At 63.4% G+C, this 10,613-nt stretch overlaps 1 protein-coding gene across 1 annotated transcript in view; it reads right to left on the bottom strand.

Moving 5' to 3' along the window:
• Window positions 1-10,608, bottom strand: part of ARHGAP45 (Rho GTPase activating protein 45) — a gene marked incomplete at its 5' end in the record, with an annotated part of 11,200 nt that extends 592 nt beyond the window's left edge. Inside the window, 19 exons of the mRNA XM_026864923.1 lie at window positions 41-302; window positions 618-856; window positions 2,291-2,428; window positions 2,797-2,985; window positions 3,450-3,613; window positions 3,928-4,029; window positions 4,309-4,386; window positions 4,737-4,894; window positions 5,202-5,392; window positions 5,665-5,802; window positions 5,928-6,107; window positions 6,348-6,428; window positions 6,776-6,886; window positions 7,355-7,419; window positions 7,641-7,778; window positions 8,147-8,225; window positions 8,703-8,775; window positions 9,248-9,332; window positions 10,461-10,608. Coding sequence (XP_026720724.1) covers window positions 41-302; window positions 618-856; window positions 2,291-2,428; window positions 2,797-2,985; window positions 3,450-3,613; window positions 3,928-4,029; window positions 4,309-4,386; window positions 4,737-4,894; window positions 5,202-5,392; window positions 5,665-5,802; window positions 5,928-6,107; window positions 6,348-6,428; window positions 6,776-6,886; window positions 7,355-7,419; window positions 7,641-7,778; window positions 8,147-8,225; window positions 8,703-8,775; window positions 9,248-9,332; window positions 10,461-10,608 — 2,619 coding nt within the window. The remainder of the gene's footprint in view (window positions 1-40; window positions 303-617; window positions 857-2,290; window positions 2,429-2,796; window positions 2,986-3,449; window positions 3,614-3,927; window positions 4,030-4,308; window positions 4,387-4,736; window positions 4,895-5,201; window positions 5,393-5,664; window positions 5,803-5,927; window positions 6,108-6,347; window positions 6,429-6,775; window positions 6,887-7,354; window positions 7,420-7,640; window positions 7,779-8,146; window positions 8,226-8,702; window positions 8,776-9,247; window positions 9,333-10,460) is intronic.
• Between the last annotated feature and the right edge of the window lie 5 nt (window positions 10,609-10,613).

A 10,613-nucleotide genomic window follows, 5' to 3' on the forward strand; every position in this document is an offset into this window, starting at 1 on the left:
GCATCCCCCAGGGGTGCTGCACCCCTCCCCTGGCTCCTACCAGGCCGGAGCAACCAGCTGCCTCCTCCTGGCTCTCGGGGGCGTATTTGGGGTCGGCCCCCAGCACCGCAGGCTCCTTGTTCTCAAAGATGGTCGAATAGAAGATGATGAGAGCCTCAATGATGCGAGCTTGGTGGGGATAATCAACCAGCGAGGACAAGGAGATCGTGGCATCTGTGGGCCTTGGGCGCATCAGTGTTGGCCCAAAGACGATGCCCAGGTTGCTTGAGGTCATCTTGTTGTCCTGTTCCACTTCCACGATCCTGGGGAGGAGGAGGAGGAGGAGGAGGAGGAGGAAGAACTCGTGAGAGCGAGCAGGGAGAAGGGAGGGGTGGGCGGGCAGGGCTCGCCCAGCCTGGCGCACCCAGGCCGGAGGAGGAGCCGGGCTGGCAGCGCAGGAGCCCCCACCCGTGGCGCACACGAAACTCCGTGGGCAGCTGTGGCCATGGATCAACCTCCCCGCTCCTGGGACGGGCTGGGCTGGCCCCACCGCCCGCGCCGTGTGTAACGAATGTGTAAATGTTCTATGCTCTAGGGAAGCGGGGGCAGGCGCCCCAGCACCGCGCGGCCCTTCTGACCTCCTCAGGTGCTGCAGGAGGTACTGGAGCGTGGCCATGTTCTCCCAGGGAAGCTCCTTCAGCAGTTCCTTCAGCTTCAGCACCAGGTTCACCACCACCTTGTCCGTGTCGGCTCCTTTGTCCGCCAGCTCCGGGCCCCCCTTCCCGCTCTTGCCCTTGGCCTCGCTGCCCTGCAAGCTCTCCTTGGCCAGGCCCATCAGCTCGTTGTACATGCGGAACGGCATAATGGGCTCGGGCAGCTGCAAGCAAGAACGGGGAGGTGGGTGCTGGGGAGCCGGGGGGGGAGGCTCACCCCCTCCCTGAGACCTAGACCCGTCCCCTGCTGCTGAGCCGAGGGAACCCGGGGCCTTTCTACAGCGAGGAGACATCCCGGTGCTCCGAGCCCGGCTGCCCAGGGGCGACGGCTCTTTATCCATCCCCTGAAGCCCCCCCTGTCCTGGACAGCTAGGGTGCAGGCAAAAAGCAGCGTTTGATCAACCCTTGGGTGCTCTCTGCTGCCCAGGCCCCTCGGGTCACGGTTAAGGGGTTCTCTGGTCCCCCTGGAGGAGCCCTGGCCCGGGGGGGGCAGAGCAGGCGGTCGCCCAGCGCAGAGGAGGGGGCTGGGAAGGGGAACGGCTTGTCCCGGGGTGGAGAGGCCGGACGGAATTGGCGCAGCCTGCAGTGAAGGTGGGACTGCGCTTGGGTGGAAACTCTTGCTTTGAAGCGTGTCTAGATTAGCCAGAGCAGCTCGGTAACTAATTGGTGGTTTTGCATGGCTGGGGATGGTTTCAGAGTGGCTTAAACAGATGGTTTTGGGGACAGGCTGCCTCTCACAGCACAGCAGGATCCCTCCAGGTCAGCACTTTACGGAGACTTTAAACCCATTTCTCTGCAAGTAGATGCTGGATCGTGGCTCAGGACTGATTTCTCCTGCTCTTTCCACTCTGCTTTTCTCTGGAGAAACCGTGGAAGCAACGCAGAGCCCCTCTCTCCTCTGTGCAGGGGACCGAGGGCCAAGCCTCCCCCTTGAGCCCGATCCCGGGTGTAACTGCGCAGCAAAAGGCTGCGCTGAGGAGTTCAGCGGTGAAGCAGAAGCTGCTCCCGCTCCTCCTGCCTCGTGGTGGCTGCTCGGAGGGTGTGGGTGACGCTGCTGTTGGCACTTGCTGTTTGCCAGTTGGGGTACTGGACTCTGCTGGGGGCAGAGGGGGCCAGGGCTGCTGCGGGTGGCCCGAGGGGCCCAGCGCCCATCTGAGCCCCCCGCAGGGTGCCCTGAGGGGAACAGCTCTGCTCCGGGAGCTCAGCCCTGGTGCAGAGCGTCCTTCGCTGCATCACTTCCCTTTTCATCTGCTGGTTCCCCAACTGCGGAGGGGAGGGAGGGTTTGGTGCTTCCGCACGTTGTTTTTCTGCCGGTGCCGCCGCGGCGGAGGGGCCGGGCGAGGGCTCACCACGAGCAGGAAACCCGCGGTCGGCTCGGAGGAGGCGCAGTGTGGGTGCTCTGCCCCGCTCCTGCACACGGTCCCAGCTCCGCCGCTGATCCTCTCCCGCCCGGGAAGGGCCCCACTACCCACCCAGAGTTTTTAAGCCCAGTTGGTGCAGAATTACTCCCGCCAGAGACGACTCGGTGAAGCCACGTTTGGTTTCGGGAAGTCAGTTCCTGTGGCCACCTCCCCCCGGCCCCCCCAGCAGCACTTCACCTGTCTCAGGTAGAGCTTCAAGACATTGCTGATGTCGTGAGGGGAGGCCTGGGACAGCTCCACCAGCTCTTTCCCGTTCTCAAAGGCTTGGCAAAGCTTCTCCACCCGGGTCTTGACACCATTAACTCGGTAGATGCCCTGTGAAAGGGAGAAAACTGGAGTTGAAGTGAGATGTTTCTCTTCAGGTTTGCACAGGACCGAGCTCCTGAGTCCCACTCTCTCCCTTCGGGTTGGAAATCCCTCTCAGCAGCCACGCTGGGACATCCCCTTCCAGCTCAGACGCCGCTGTCATTCCTGTCTCCTAGGAAAGAGGGAGGCCAGAGACATGACTCTCCAACGTCAGAGTTTGGGCTGTTGGGGCCAAGTTCATCACCAGGGACTTTCTGGCTTCCTGCCTCCAGTAATCTGAAAACTGAGTCTGTTGGTTTTCACGCCAAGGCAGATCATTTCAAGAGAAGGCAGCGGAGCCGGCTCAGCTGAAGAAGAGGGAAGAGAGAGTGCGTCACCTTGGTTTTCAGTGCCCGCTTCTCGATCTCCGAAATGCATTTCTTGATGATGAAGGGGATCCCGTCTGAGCTGCTCTGAGAAGCCTTGGTGAAGTCTTGCCCAAAAAGCTGCAGCTTCCCTTGGAGTTTCTTGTGCCCACATTGGATGGCCAAGGTCTCCAGGCACTTCTTGTGGCAGGCCAGGTAGCACTGGAAAACACGGGGAAAGGCACAGTGGGGACAGCCCCGGGGGCAGGTGGGGGCAGCCCCGGGGGGCACCAGGCATCTCTCAGAGACTGAGATGCTCGCTGAGCACGACGACAGATGGGAGCCTGGGGATGCTGCAGGGCCCCAGCATCGCGCAGAGCCCTCCCCAGAGGAGGACAGTCTTCCTAAACACGGGTGAGAGCCAGGCTCAAGTAGTCCTGCCCCAGAGGCTGTGCTGGCACCTCTGCCTCCACAGAGAACTCCCGGCCGTGGTCACCCTCCTGCTCTTGCCCACATGTGTCCCAGCTCCGGGCTGGGTTCTGCAGCAAACCCCTGACACTCGGTGACGAGCCGCCCCGCAGTGTCACAGGACCGCACGCGGGGAGAGCCGAGCTCACCCCATTCACAGGACACAAACTCCATCCGTCCCACCCACCGAGCTCTCTTCCCGCTTCTCCCGACTTTACCTCCTCGCATTCTGCTCCCTGGAAGTAAACGTAGCTGTTGCACTCCCGGCACTTGGAAGGGGCGCGGAGCTTCCTTAGCCGATGGGTCTGGGCAGCCTTGGACAAGCCGACGTTCCGGAAGGGCCCCGTTGGAGCTGTCATCTCCGGGGTGATGCCATTGATACCTATGAGCAGAACAGGAAGAAATGTGTCTGCATCCCGGCTCCTGAGGAGGTGAAGTTAAGCAAAGCAGGAGGGACACGGCTCCAGAGTAAACAGCTGGATGCCCCAGGGCTTCAGCAACGCTACGAATATCCGGGACACTGAGGCAGCCCTTCCCTCGGTCCAGGCAATGCTCCTCATTGGTCACGTCTCCTCCCAGCAATTGTTCCATTTACCCCCAGAACTACTGAATTTGGGGAAAGTCAACCTGCAGTTAGCTTTGCCATGGTGTGTGGGTGCAGAGCAGGAGCACAGCATCACCCGCGCCGGCACGTACTCTGCTCAAAGGGGGTGGTGGTCTCATCCTTCTCCTCCAGCTCTTCGCTGGACGACATGGTCCCGTTGGACGACAGCCGCTGCAGCTTGTGGCTGAATTCACCTGGCGAAAGAAAACCCACAAGCTGGTGAGATCACTGGGAAAGTTTTTTAACTTCTGAGTGCGCCCTGATGCACGTGGCCGATGCCCACAGCACCCAGCCGTGTGCCTTGTGCGGCGGGGGCAGCTCCCCGAGAAAATGAGGAACCGGGAGCTGCCAGGGGCTGCGTGGGGGGGCAGGCTCCAGCCCTGCAGCACAAAGATTTGGGGGTCCCTCATCCCACCCCGCCCCATCCCAGGCAGGGCGAGGACTGCCGGCCCTGCGCTGGTTTCGGTACCCACCTGCATTTGAATCCAGGCTGCCGTCAGCTTCAGAAATGGAGGTCGGCCAGGATTTGTGGACCTGGTGTCCCCTCCCACCTGCAGCAGAAAACACACAGTCCATTTGAGATTCCTTCCTGCGCTCGGGAGAGAATCAGGGGAGAACAGCCTGGGCCCAGGGAGACACTGAAATTACTGAAGGAAGCTGCTTGGTTTGATGGGCTGGTGGGTTGTGATGGGAGAGAAGAGCTGGGAAGATGGAGAAAGGTCTGTTAGGCAGCACTAGACAGCAAAAGCAGAAAAAATCCCCATAGATCTGATTTTGTGTCCTTCAGGAAATTTGGCTCGCCAGGCTTCAGCCGCCCGCGGTAGCTGCCGAGGTGCTGCTTTGCTCCCACCCGGGGCAGGACGCAGCCGCCGGGGCCGGGGCCGCTCTGCTCCGTGCTCACCTCTCCGCTCGGCCGCCACTGCCCCGCTCTGCTCCTTGGGTCCTGCCCCTCCTTCTGCCCCCGGCCCATCCTTGGGCAGCGCCGCCCCCTCGGAGCTGCCGCTCGGGGAGAAGTCGCTGGCGTTGAAGCTTCCCTTCCGTGTGCGAGCGAAGGGGGACCTGGAGAAAGGAGGAGCGAAGGGAGCGTGTGAGTCGATGAGAAGGAAGGACACGAAAACCTCATTCATGGCTGCTGTCTCCCTGTCTTGGGATTTACAGTCCTCTTGTAAATCCTGCGTAGCCTGTCTCATCCATCAGAGGACGGGGGGGATCCCCAGGTGGCCCAGCCCCAGCTTCCCCAGCAGGAGCTGCCCCGGGGTGCTGGAGGCACACTGGTTTCTGCTGGGGAGATAGTGCCCGCCCGGGGGGAGGTCTCCAGCGACAGGGAAGATGAATGTCCACCAGGAATGGTTCCCCGCTCTCCTACCAGGCGTTGTGTGACACGTAGGGCTCAAAGTCGTACTGGATGTCGGGTTCATCCCCTCGCTGGAGCTGCCTGACGTGCGAGGCGTACTGCTGCCCGGGGTCGTAGAGCTTGCTGCTCTCGCACAGTGTCTGGAAGTTGACGGGCAGCGGAGCCGTCTGCATGTGCATGATCTGGTAGAAGGAGATCGTGGCCTAAAAATAACGTGGAGAGAATCAGGCGTGAGCTTTGTGAGCCGACGTGCACGGAGGAGAGAGACAAGGAGTCCAGGTTAGATGGGAAATGGGGAGCACGGAGCGGCCCCAGCCTTGGCTGTCCAGAGCCCAAGGGAGTGCGGGGAGCTCCGCACCCGCCCCGGCCCATCTGAAACGGGGCAGCTAAGCCAGGTCTGCTGGGGGGGCAGCTCTGAACCTCTCCTGGGCAGGGCACGGCCACCCCCCTGCCCCGGGGGCTGTCCCCCACTCACCAGCTTCATGACCTGGTCGCTCTGTTTGATCACTTCGTGGATCTGCCGCAAGGAGTTCACCTTCGTGTCCTCCAGCTCCTGCTTCTGGGTGTTTGCATCCGCAACACAGGTGCGGTACGTGGCCATTGCCTCCTCCGCCTGGGGGTTGGGAGAGCAGGAGATGGGGACAGTTCACAGGCCGAGGGCCCGCGGGGAGCTCGGGCAGCGACGAGGCCCTGGCTGGGCAGATGCTCAGCCCGAGGCCGGGGCTGTCGTGTTCCCACCTTGTTCTTGGCTTCCTCTTCCAGGCGCCTCTTCTTGTCCAGGGCCTTGGTGGTGATGCTGCTGGCGGTGTTCTGCTGCTCTTCCTCCGCTTTCACCGCCATGTACTTGGCCTTGTCGTGCTCCTCGCTGCGCTGCATGTAGATCTGCTTGGCCTTGCGCAGGTTCACCTCTGCCTCTTGCTGCCAACCAGAACAGCGGCCCAGGGTGAGGGCCGACCTCTGTGAGGGGGGGTTATCTCCTGCCAGCCACCCAGGGGCTTCCTCTGGCGTCCCCCCGCACCGCAGAGGCACCCAAAGCACCCAACGCTGCCGGTGGGGCGCGAAGAGTCCAGCGCCCTCGGCGGGGTCCGTGTCACCGGGGCTCTCCAGGCCGGGCTCCGGGCGCACAGACGCAGCCCGTGCTGCCTGGCTGCCACTCACCAGCTTCCTCTGCGCCCGGTGCCACTGCTCCTTGATCTCCTTCCTCCGCTTTTCGTGTTCAAGGCGTCTCACTGTCAGCGGCTGGATCGGGAGGGAGAAACAACCACCACGGTGGCCTGAGCTAAACGCTCGCCGCTCCTCCCTTCGCAAAAGGCTTTGCAAGGAGAAGTTCCCCGCGGCGGATGTTATTCCCCAGCACATCTGGGCTCGGTTATGGGGGGGGTTTGTGTCCTGCAAAAATCTGCAGCCTGGGAAGGGCCTGATGCAGTTTCCTCCAGACTGAGCTAAGCAAGAGCCACTCTCTGCAAGGACAGGACGTCTGCTGCTCCCCAGGGACAGGGACCCCGGAGACCACGTCTGCCCTGCACCACGTGACCCCGCTCGGGACTTATCCTGCGCATCCCTGTGCGCGCGGCCGGCCCCCTCACCTGGAGGAAGGTTTGGTGCTGCAGGGTGTTGGCCGCCTGAAGCACCGATGTCCCATGCTCCATGTCCTGCTCCAGGGCCAGCAGGTAGATGGACAGGAAGGGCATGTTGGTCTGCGAAACGAGAAAACACGTCACCCCGAGCCCCAGCACCACAGCATGACCCAAAGGAGATGCGTCCTCCAGCGCTGCGCTTGGGGAAGAAGAGCGAGAGGCTCGGCGTGGCTGCCTGCTGCTGGTAAAAACCCGTCCTGGACCAGGAGAGTGGCCACAGGGTGCCAAGAGGCTGCTCGGAGCGAGGTCGGCAGAGGCTGGACGTGCCCCGTGGTGGCACCTGCCCCGTGCCAGGGCCAGAGGGGAGGGGATGGGGCACATCTGGCATGGGAGCCTGCCTGGGCAGAAGCATTGGCTCCCGGTGCAGGAGCTTTTGCAGGGTCTCGGCATTATCCTTGGCCTTGGTTTGGGCACACGGACGTTGCCAAGCGAAGAGCTGCAGAGAACCGCCGGCTCGTTCCGCCGGGTCACACAAACCAGCTCTGCAGGGCCGCTGCCCCCGAGGCACCACCGGGACCGCGGACTCACCTCCTGGCTGATGGTTTGCTTGCAGCTGTTTGCCATCTTCTGAAGCCCTTTGGCAAACTCCATCTCTGGAAGAAAAAAAGGTTGGAAGTGAAAAGACATACAAGACACCAGGGTTCCCCTGCTGATTGGGCTCCTTTTGAAAAATAAATCAAGAACTCCGGGAGGGAAGTTCAGCCCTGGCAGCGTCTGCCTCCCGCATGCGGGGAAGGACCTCGACCCGTCCAGCTGCTGCCCTGAGGGGCTCAGCCCCGCTCCGAGGGGACCCACCCGCCTCCTCCCGTCTCACCCAGCGTGGTCCTTTTCTCCAGGTACCCAATGAGGTCCTTCATGTACTTGGAGATGTTTTTGGCATACTGGAGGGCGGCATCCACCCCCCCCTCGCAGCGCTGCAGCATCACGTCCACTTCCTCGGCGGGAGGACGACCTGTGGTGGGAAGTGGGGGAGAGAAAGAGGGAAGAGACCCCGAGTGTGCTGCTGCCGCCACGTTCACTGACCTGCTCCCGCGCCTCCGAGTTCCCAGGAGTGCTGGAACAACCAGGAGAGCCCTGGCACAGCCTGGCCCGGCCCAGCAAGCTCCGTGAGCTTTCGGTGCAAACCTCCCCGTGCCGGCATTGTGCCGGGCTGGAGTCCTGTCAGTCCCCGGTGCCAGCAGCAGCTCTGCTGCCTTTTCCCACCTGAGGAGCCACGTGCGGCTCAGGACTGCGGCGGCGATGGGGAAGACGCCGGTTCCTGGGCTGGTCTGCTCAGCCAGGTGCCCCCCCCCAAACACTGTGCCCAGGCTGCCGGCGTACCCATGTCATAGCTCTCCACGCCCGAAGGCACGCTGTCTCCTCCAGGCCCAGGGATCCCCCCGTAGAGGCTCTCCATAGTCTTTGGGAATTGGGAAAGAAAAGAGACTGGTCAGACAAGAGGAAGGGCCGGTGGATGGAGGGGAGGCAGAAACCCGGAGCCGCTGGAGCTGTCTGCTCTTGCTGGGTGGCTGCTGTGCCCAGCCCGCAGCCCTGCGGGAAGGCCAGGAGCTAACGGGAATGTCTCTGGAGAAATAATTTGTTCTGTGCACACACCAGACCAGGACAGAGCTACAGAGAGCAACCAGAGCCCTGCTTTCTGCTCCATCCCTTCCCGAGCCACCGTGTGCCCTTTGGCTCGAGCTGCCAGGTGGCTTCTCCCCTCCCCGGGACGGTGGCGAGGGCAGGAGCAGCCTCAGAGCCCCCGGGCAGCTCCGCCGGGCTGGGGGGTGAGCTGGGAATCCCACGACTGGGGCCGGGGGCTCAGCCCCTTCCCGAGCCGAGTCTGAGTGCCCCAGCACACTCCGAGACCTGCGCAGCGGGACCGGGCGTCGCTCACCTGGTTCTGGTCGCTGGGTGGGATGGAGAGGATGGTGCTGCTGTCCACCTCCCCCATGAGGAACTCGGACACCCTGTGGCGGGAGGAACACGGGGGGCTCAGTGGAGGGAGGACGGGTGGTGACAAGCCGGGCTGTCACCCAGCAGCACCTGATCCGCATCCAAGGGACTGGGCAAGGGCCGGGGCAGTTGGAGCTGCAATACTGGTTACTGTGGGGACCAGTTCACCTCCACAGGGTGAGGTCTGGGCAGTTCAGGCAAAGGAGCAGAGCTCGGCCCAGCACCGAAGAGGGGCCGGGAGATGGAGCCTGCGCGTCAAGTGGGCTTTGGGGTCCCTCAGTGCTGGAGGAACTGCCGGTGGGAGCGGCGAGAGGAGCAAAACTGCCCTCCCTGTGGAGTGTCTCCATCCCCCAAACCAGCCGCCACGTGCGGGGCCATGTGGGGCGAGGGGACGGGGCAGGGGGTGGAGACGTGTCCTGGCTGCTGGGGGCAGTGGGGTCCATCGGGACCCTTCTCTGGGGGATGAGCCGGCCAACAGCCCCTTACGTGCTGCTGAAGGACACCGCGATGGTCTCCACGGCCTTCTCGAACTCCCGCTTGTCCGTCTCATTGTTGGATTCGTAATGGAAACCTGGAAACGAGGAAACGCAGAAGCCCCGTCGCCGTGAGCGCCTCTCCCTGTCCTGGGCAAAGGACCTGCCGGACCCCGCGGTCTCAGTCCCGCTGTGGGGTCAAGCTCGAGGGAGCAGCGGGGAGGATCATCCCTATGGATCATGGACTTTCCCTAGTGCAGCGCCGTGTCTCTGCCCCCATTTCTCCCGGGACTTCTCCCCCTGCCAGCACCACTCGGCTCATGTTTCTGTTTAGTCCTGTCAGCCGGGGCTGCCGGAAAAGTGCTGCTGGCTGCAGACCCCTTCCACTGCCTCCAGCCCCTCACAGCACCTCCAGAGCCCCCCGCTCGGTGGCCGGACACTTCCCTCTCCTGCCGTCCCCCTCCCGCCTTCCCCGGGGGGGCTCTTGCCCGCAGCCAAAAGAGGAACCGCCAGCAGCAGTGGGAACCGGCGCAGACAGCCCTTGGCAGACGCCCAGGCCGAGGGACGCTGGTGACGCCTTTGGCGGCCGCCAGGGTTTGGGGCAGATCCCGGCGCCTTTGGGGTCGGCTCCTCTGGGGCGTCGGGGCTGGAGAGTTGAGCCCCCTCCCCGCTGCGGTGAGGGGCTGGGATCTGCTCCCAGCCCTCTGCCCGGGGAGCCCGACCTCGCTCCATCCCACCCCGCGTGGGGCCAGCCCCGTGGCAGAGCTCCTGCTCCGGCCACGAGGTTTCCTGTGCCCTCGCGGTTGCTGTTCCGTGTCCAGGAAGCAGCGCGGTGACGCAAAATGTTGGTCTCTGCCTGCGGTTAGCGCAGCCGCCCCCTCCCCACTGGGGTAACTGCAGGCAGGAGGTGATGCCCGGGCCAGGGTCTGGGCTCCCCAGACCCCGCTCCCGTAAACACGAGGCAGCTGGGAGCAGGAGCCGATTATTGAAGTGTTTTTCTTGCGGCCGTGCTTGGAAACCCCCATGCAGGGATCTGGGCTCTGTCATTTCCGACACTACATCATCCCCAAGACTAAAAGCAAGGAGGCAGCCGATGCCTTCGCCCTCCCTGCCCAGCTGTGGGGCAGCTCCGCTCCCGGCAGCCCCCCATGGGCTCCCCGGACCCCGTGCAGCCCAGCCTGGGGCAGGAGGGGAGCGGCACAGAGCCCCCAGCCCCACCGGCTCACCCTTGACTTTGGAGATGAGGGTCCCGGCGGCTGTCAGTGTCTCCAGGGTGTTGAGCAGCGGGTACTTGTTGATGACCTGGCGCAGGATGCGCAGGGTTTCGCCCAGGCACTCATGGGCCAGCGGCCGCTGGGGCTCCTTGGGGTCTGCAAGAG

The sequence above is a fragment of the Athene cunicularia genome (genome assembly GCF_003259725.1).
Source record: "Athene cunicularia isolate RWA chromosome 28 unlocalized genomic scaffold, athCun1 chr28_part1, whole genome shotgun sequence".
NCBI lineage: Eukaryota > Metazoa > Chordata > Aves > Strigiformes > Strigidae > Athene > Athene cunicularia.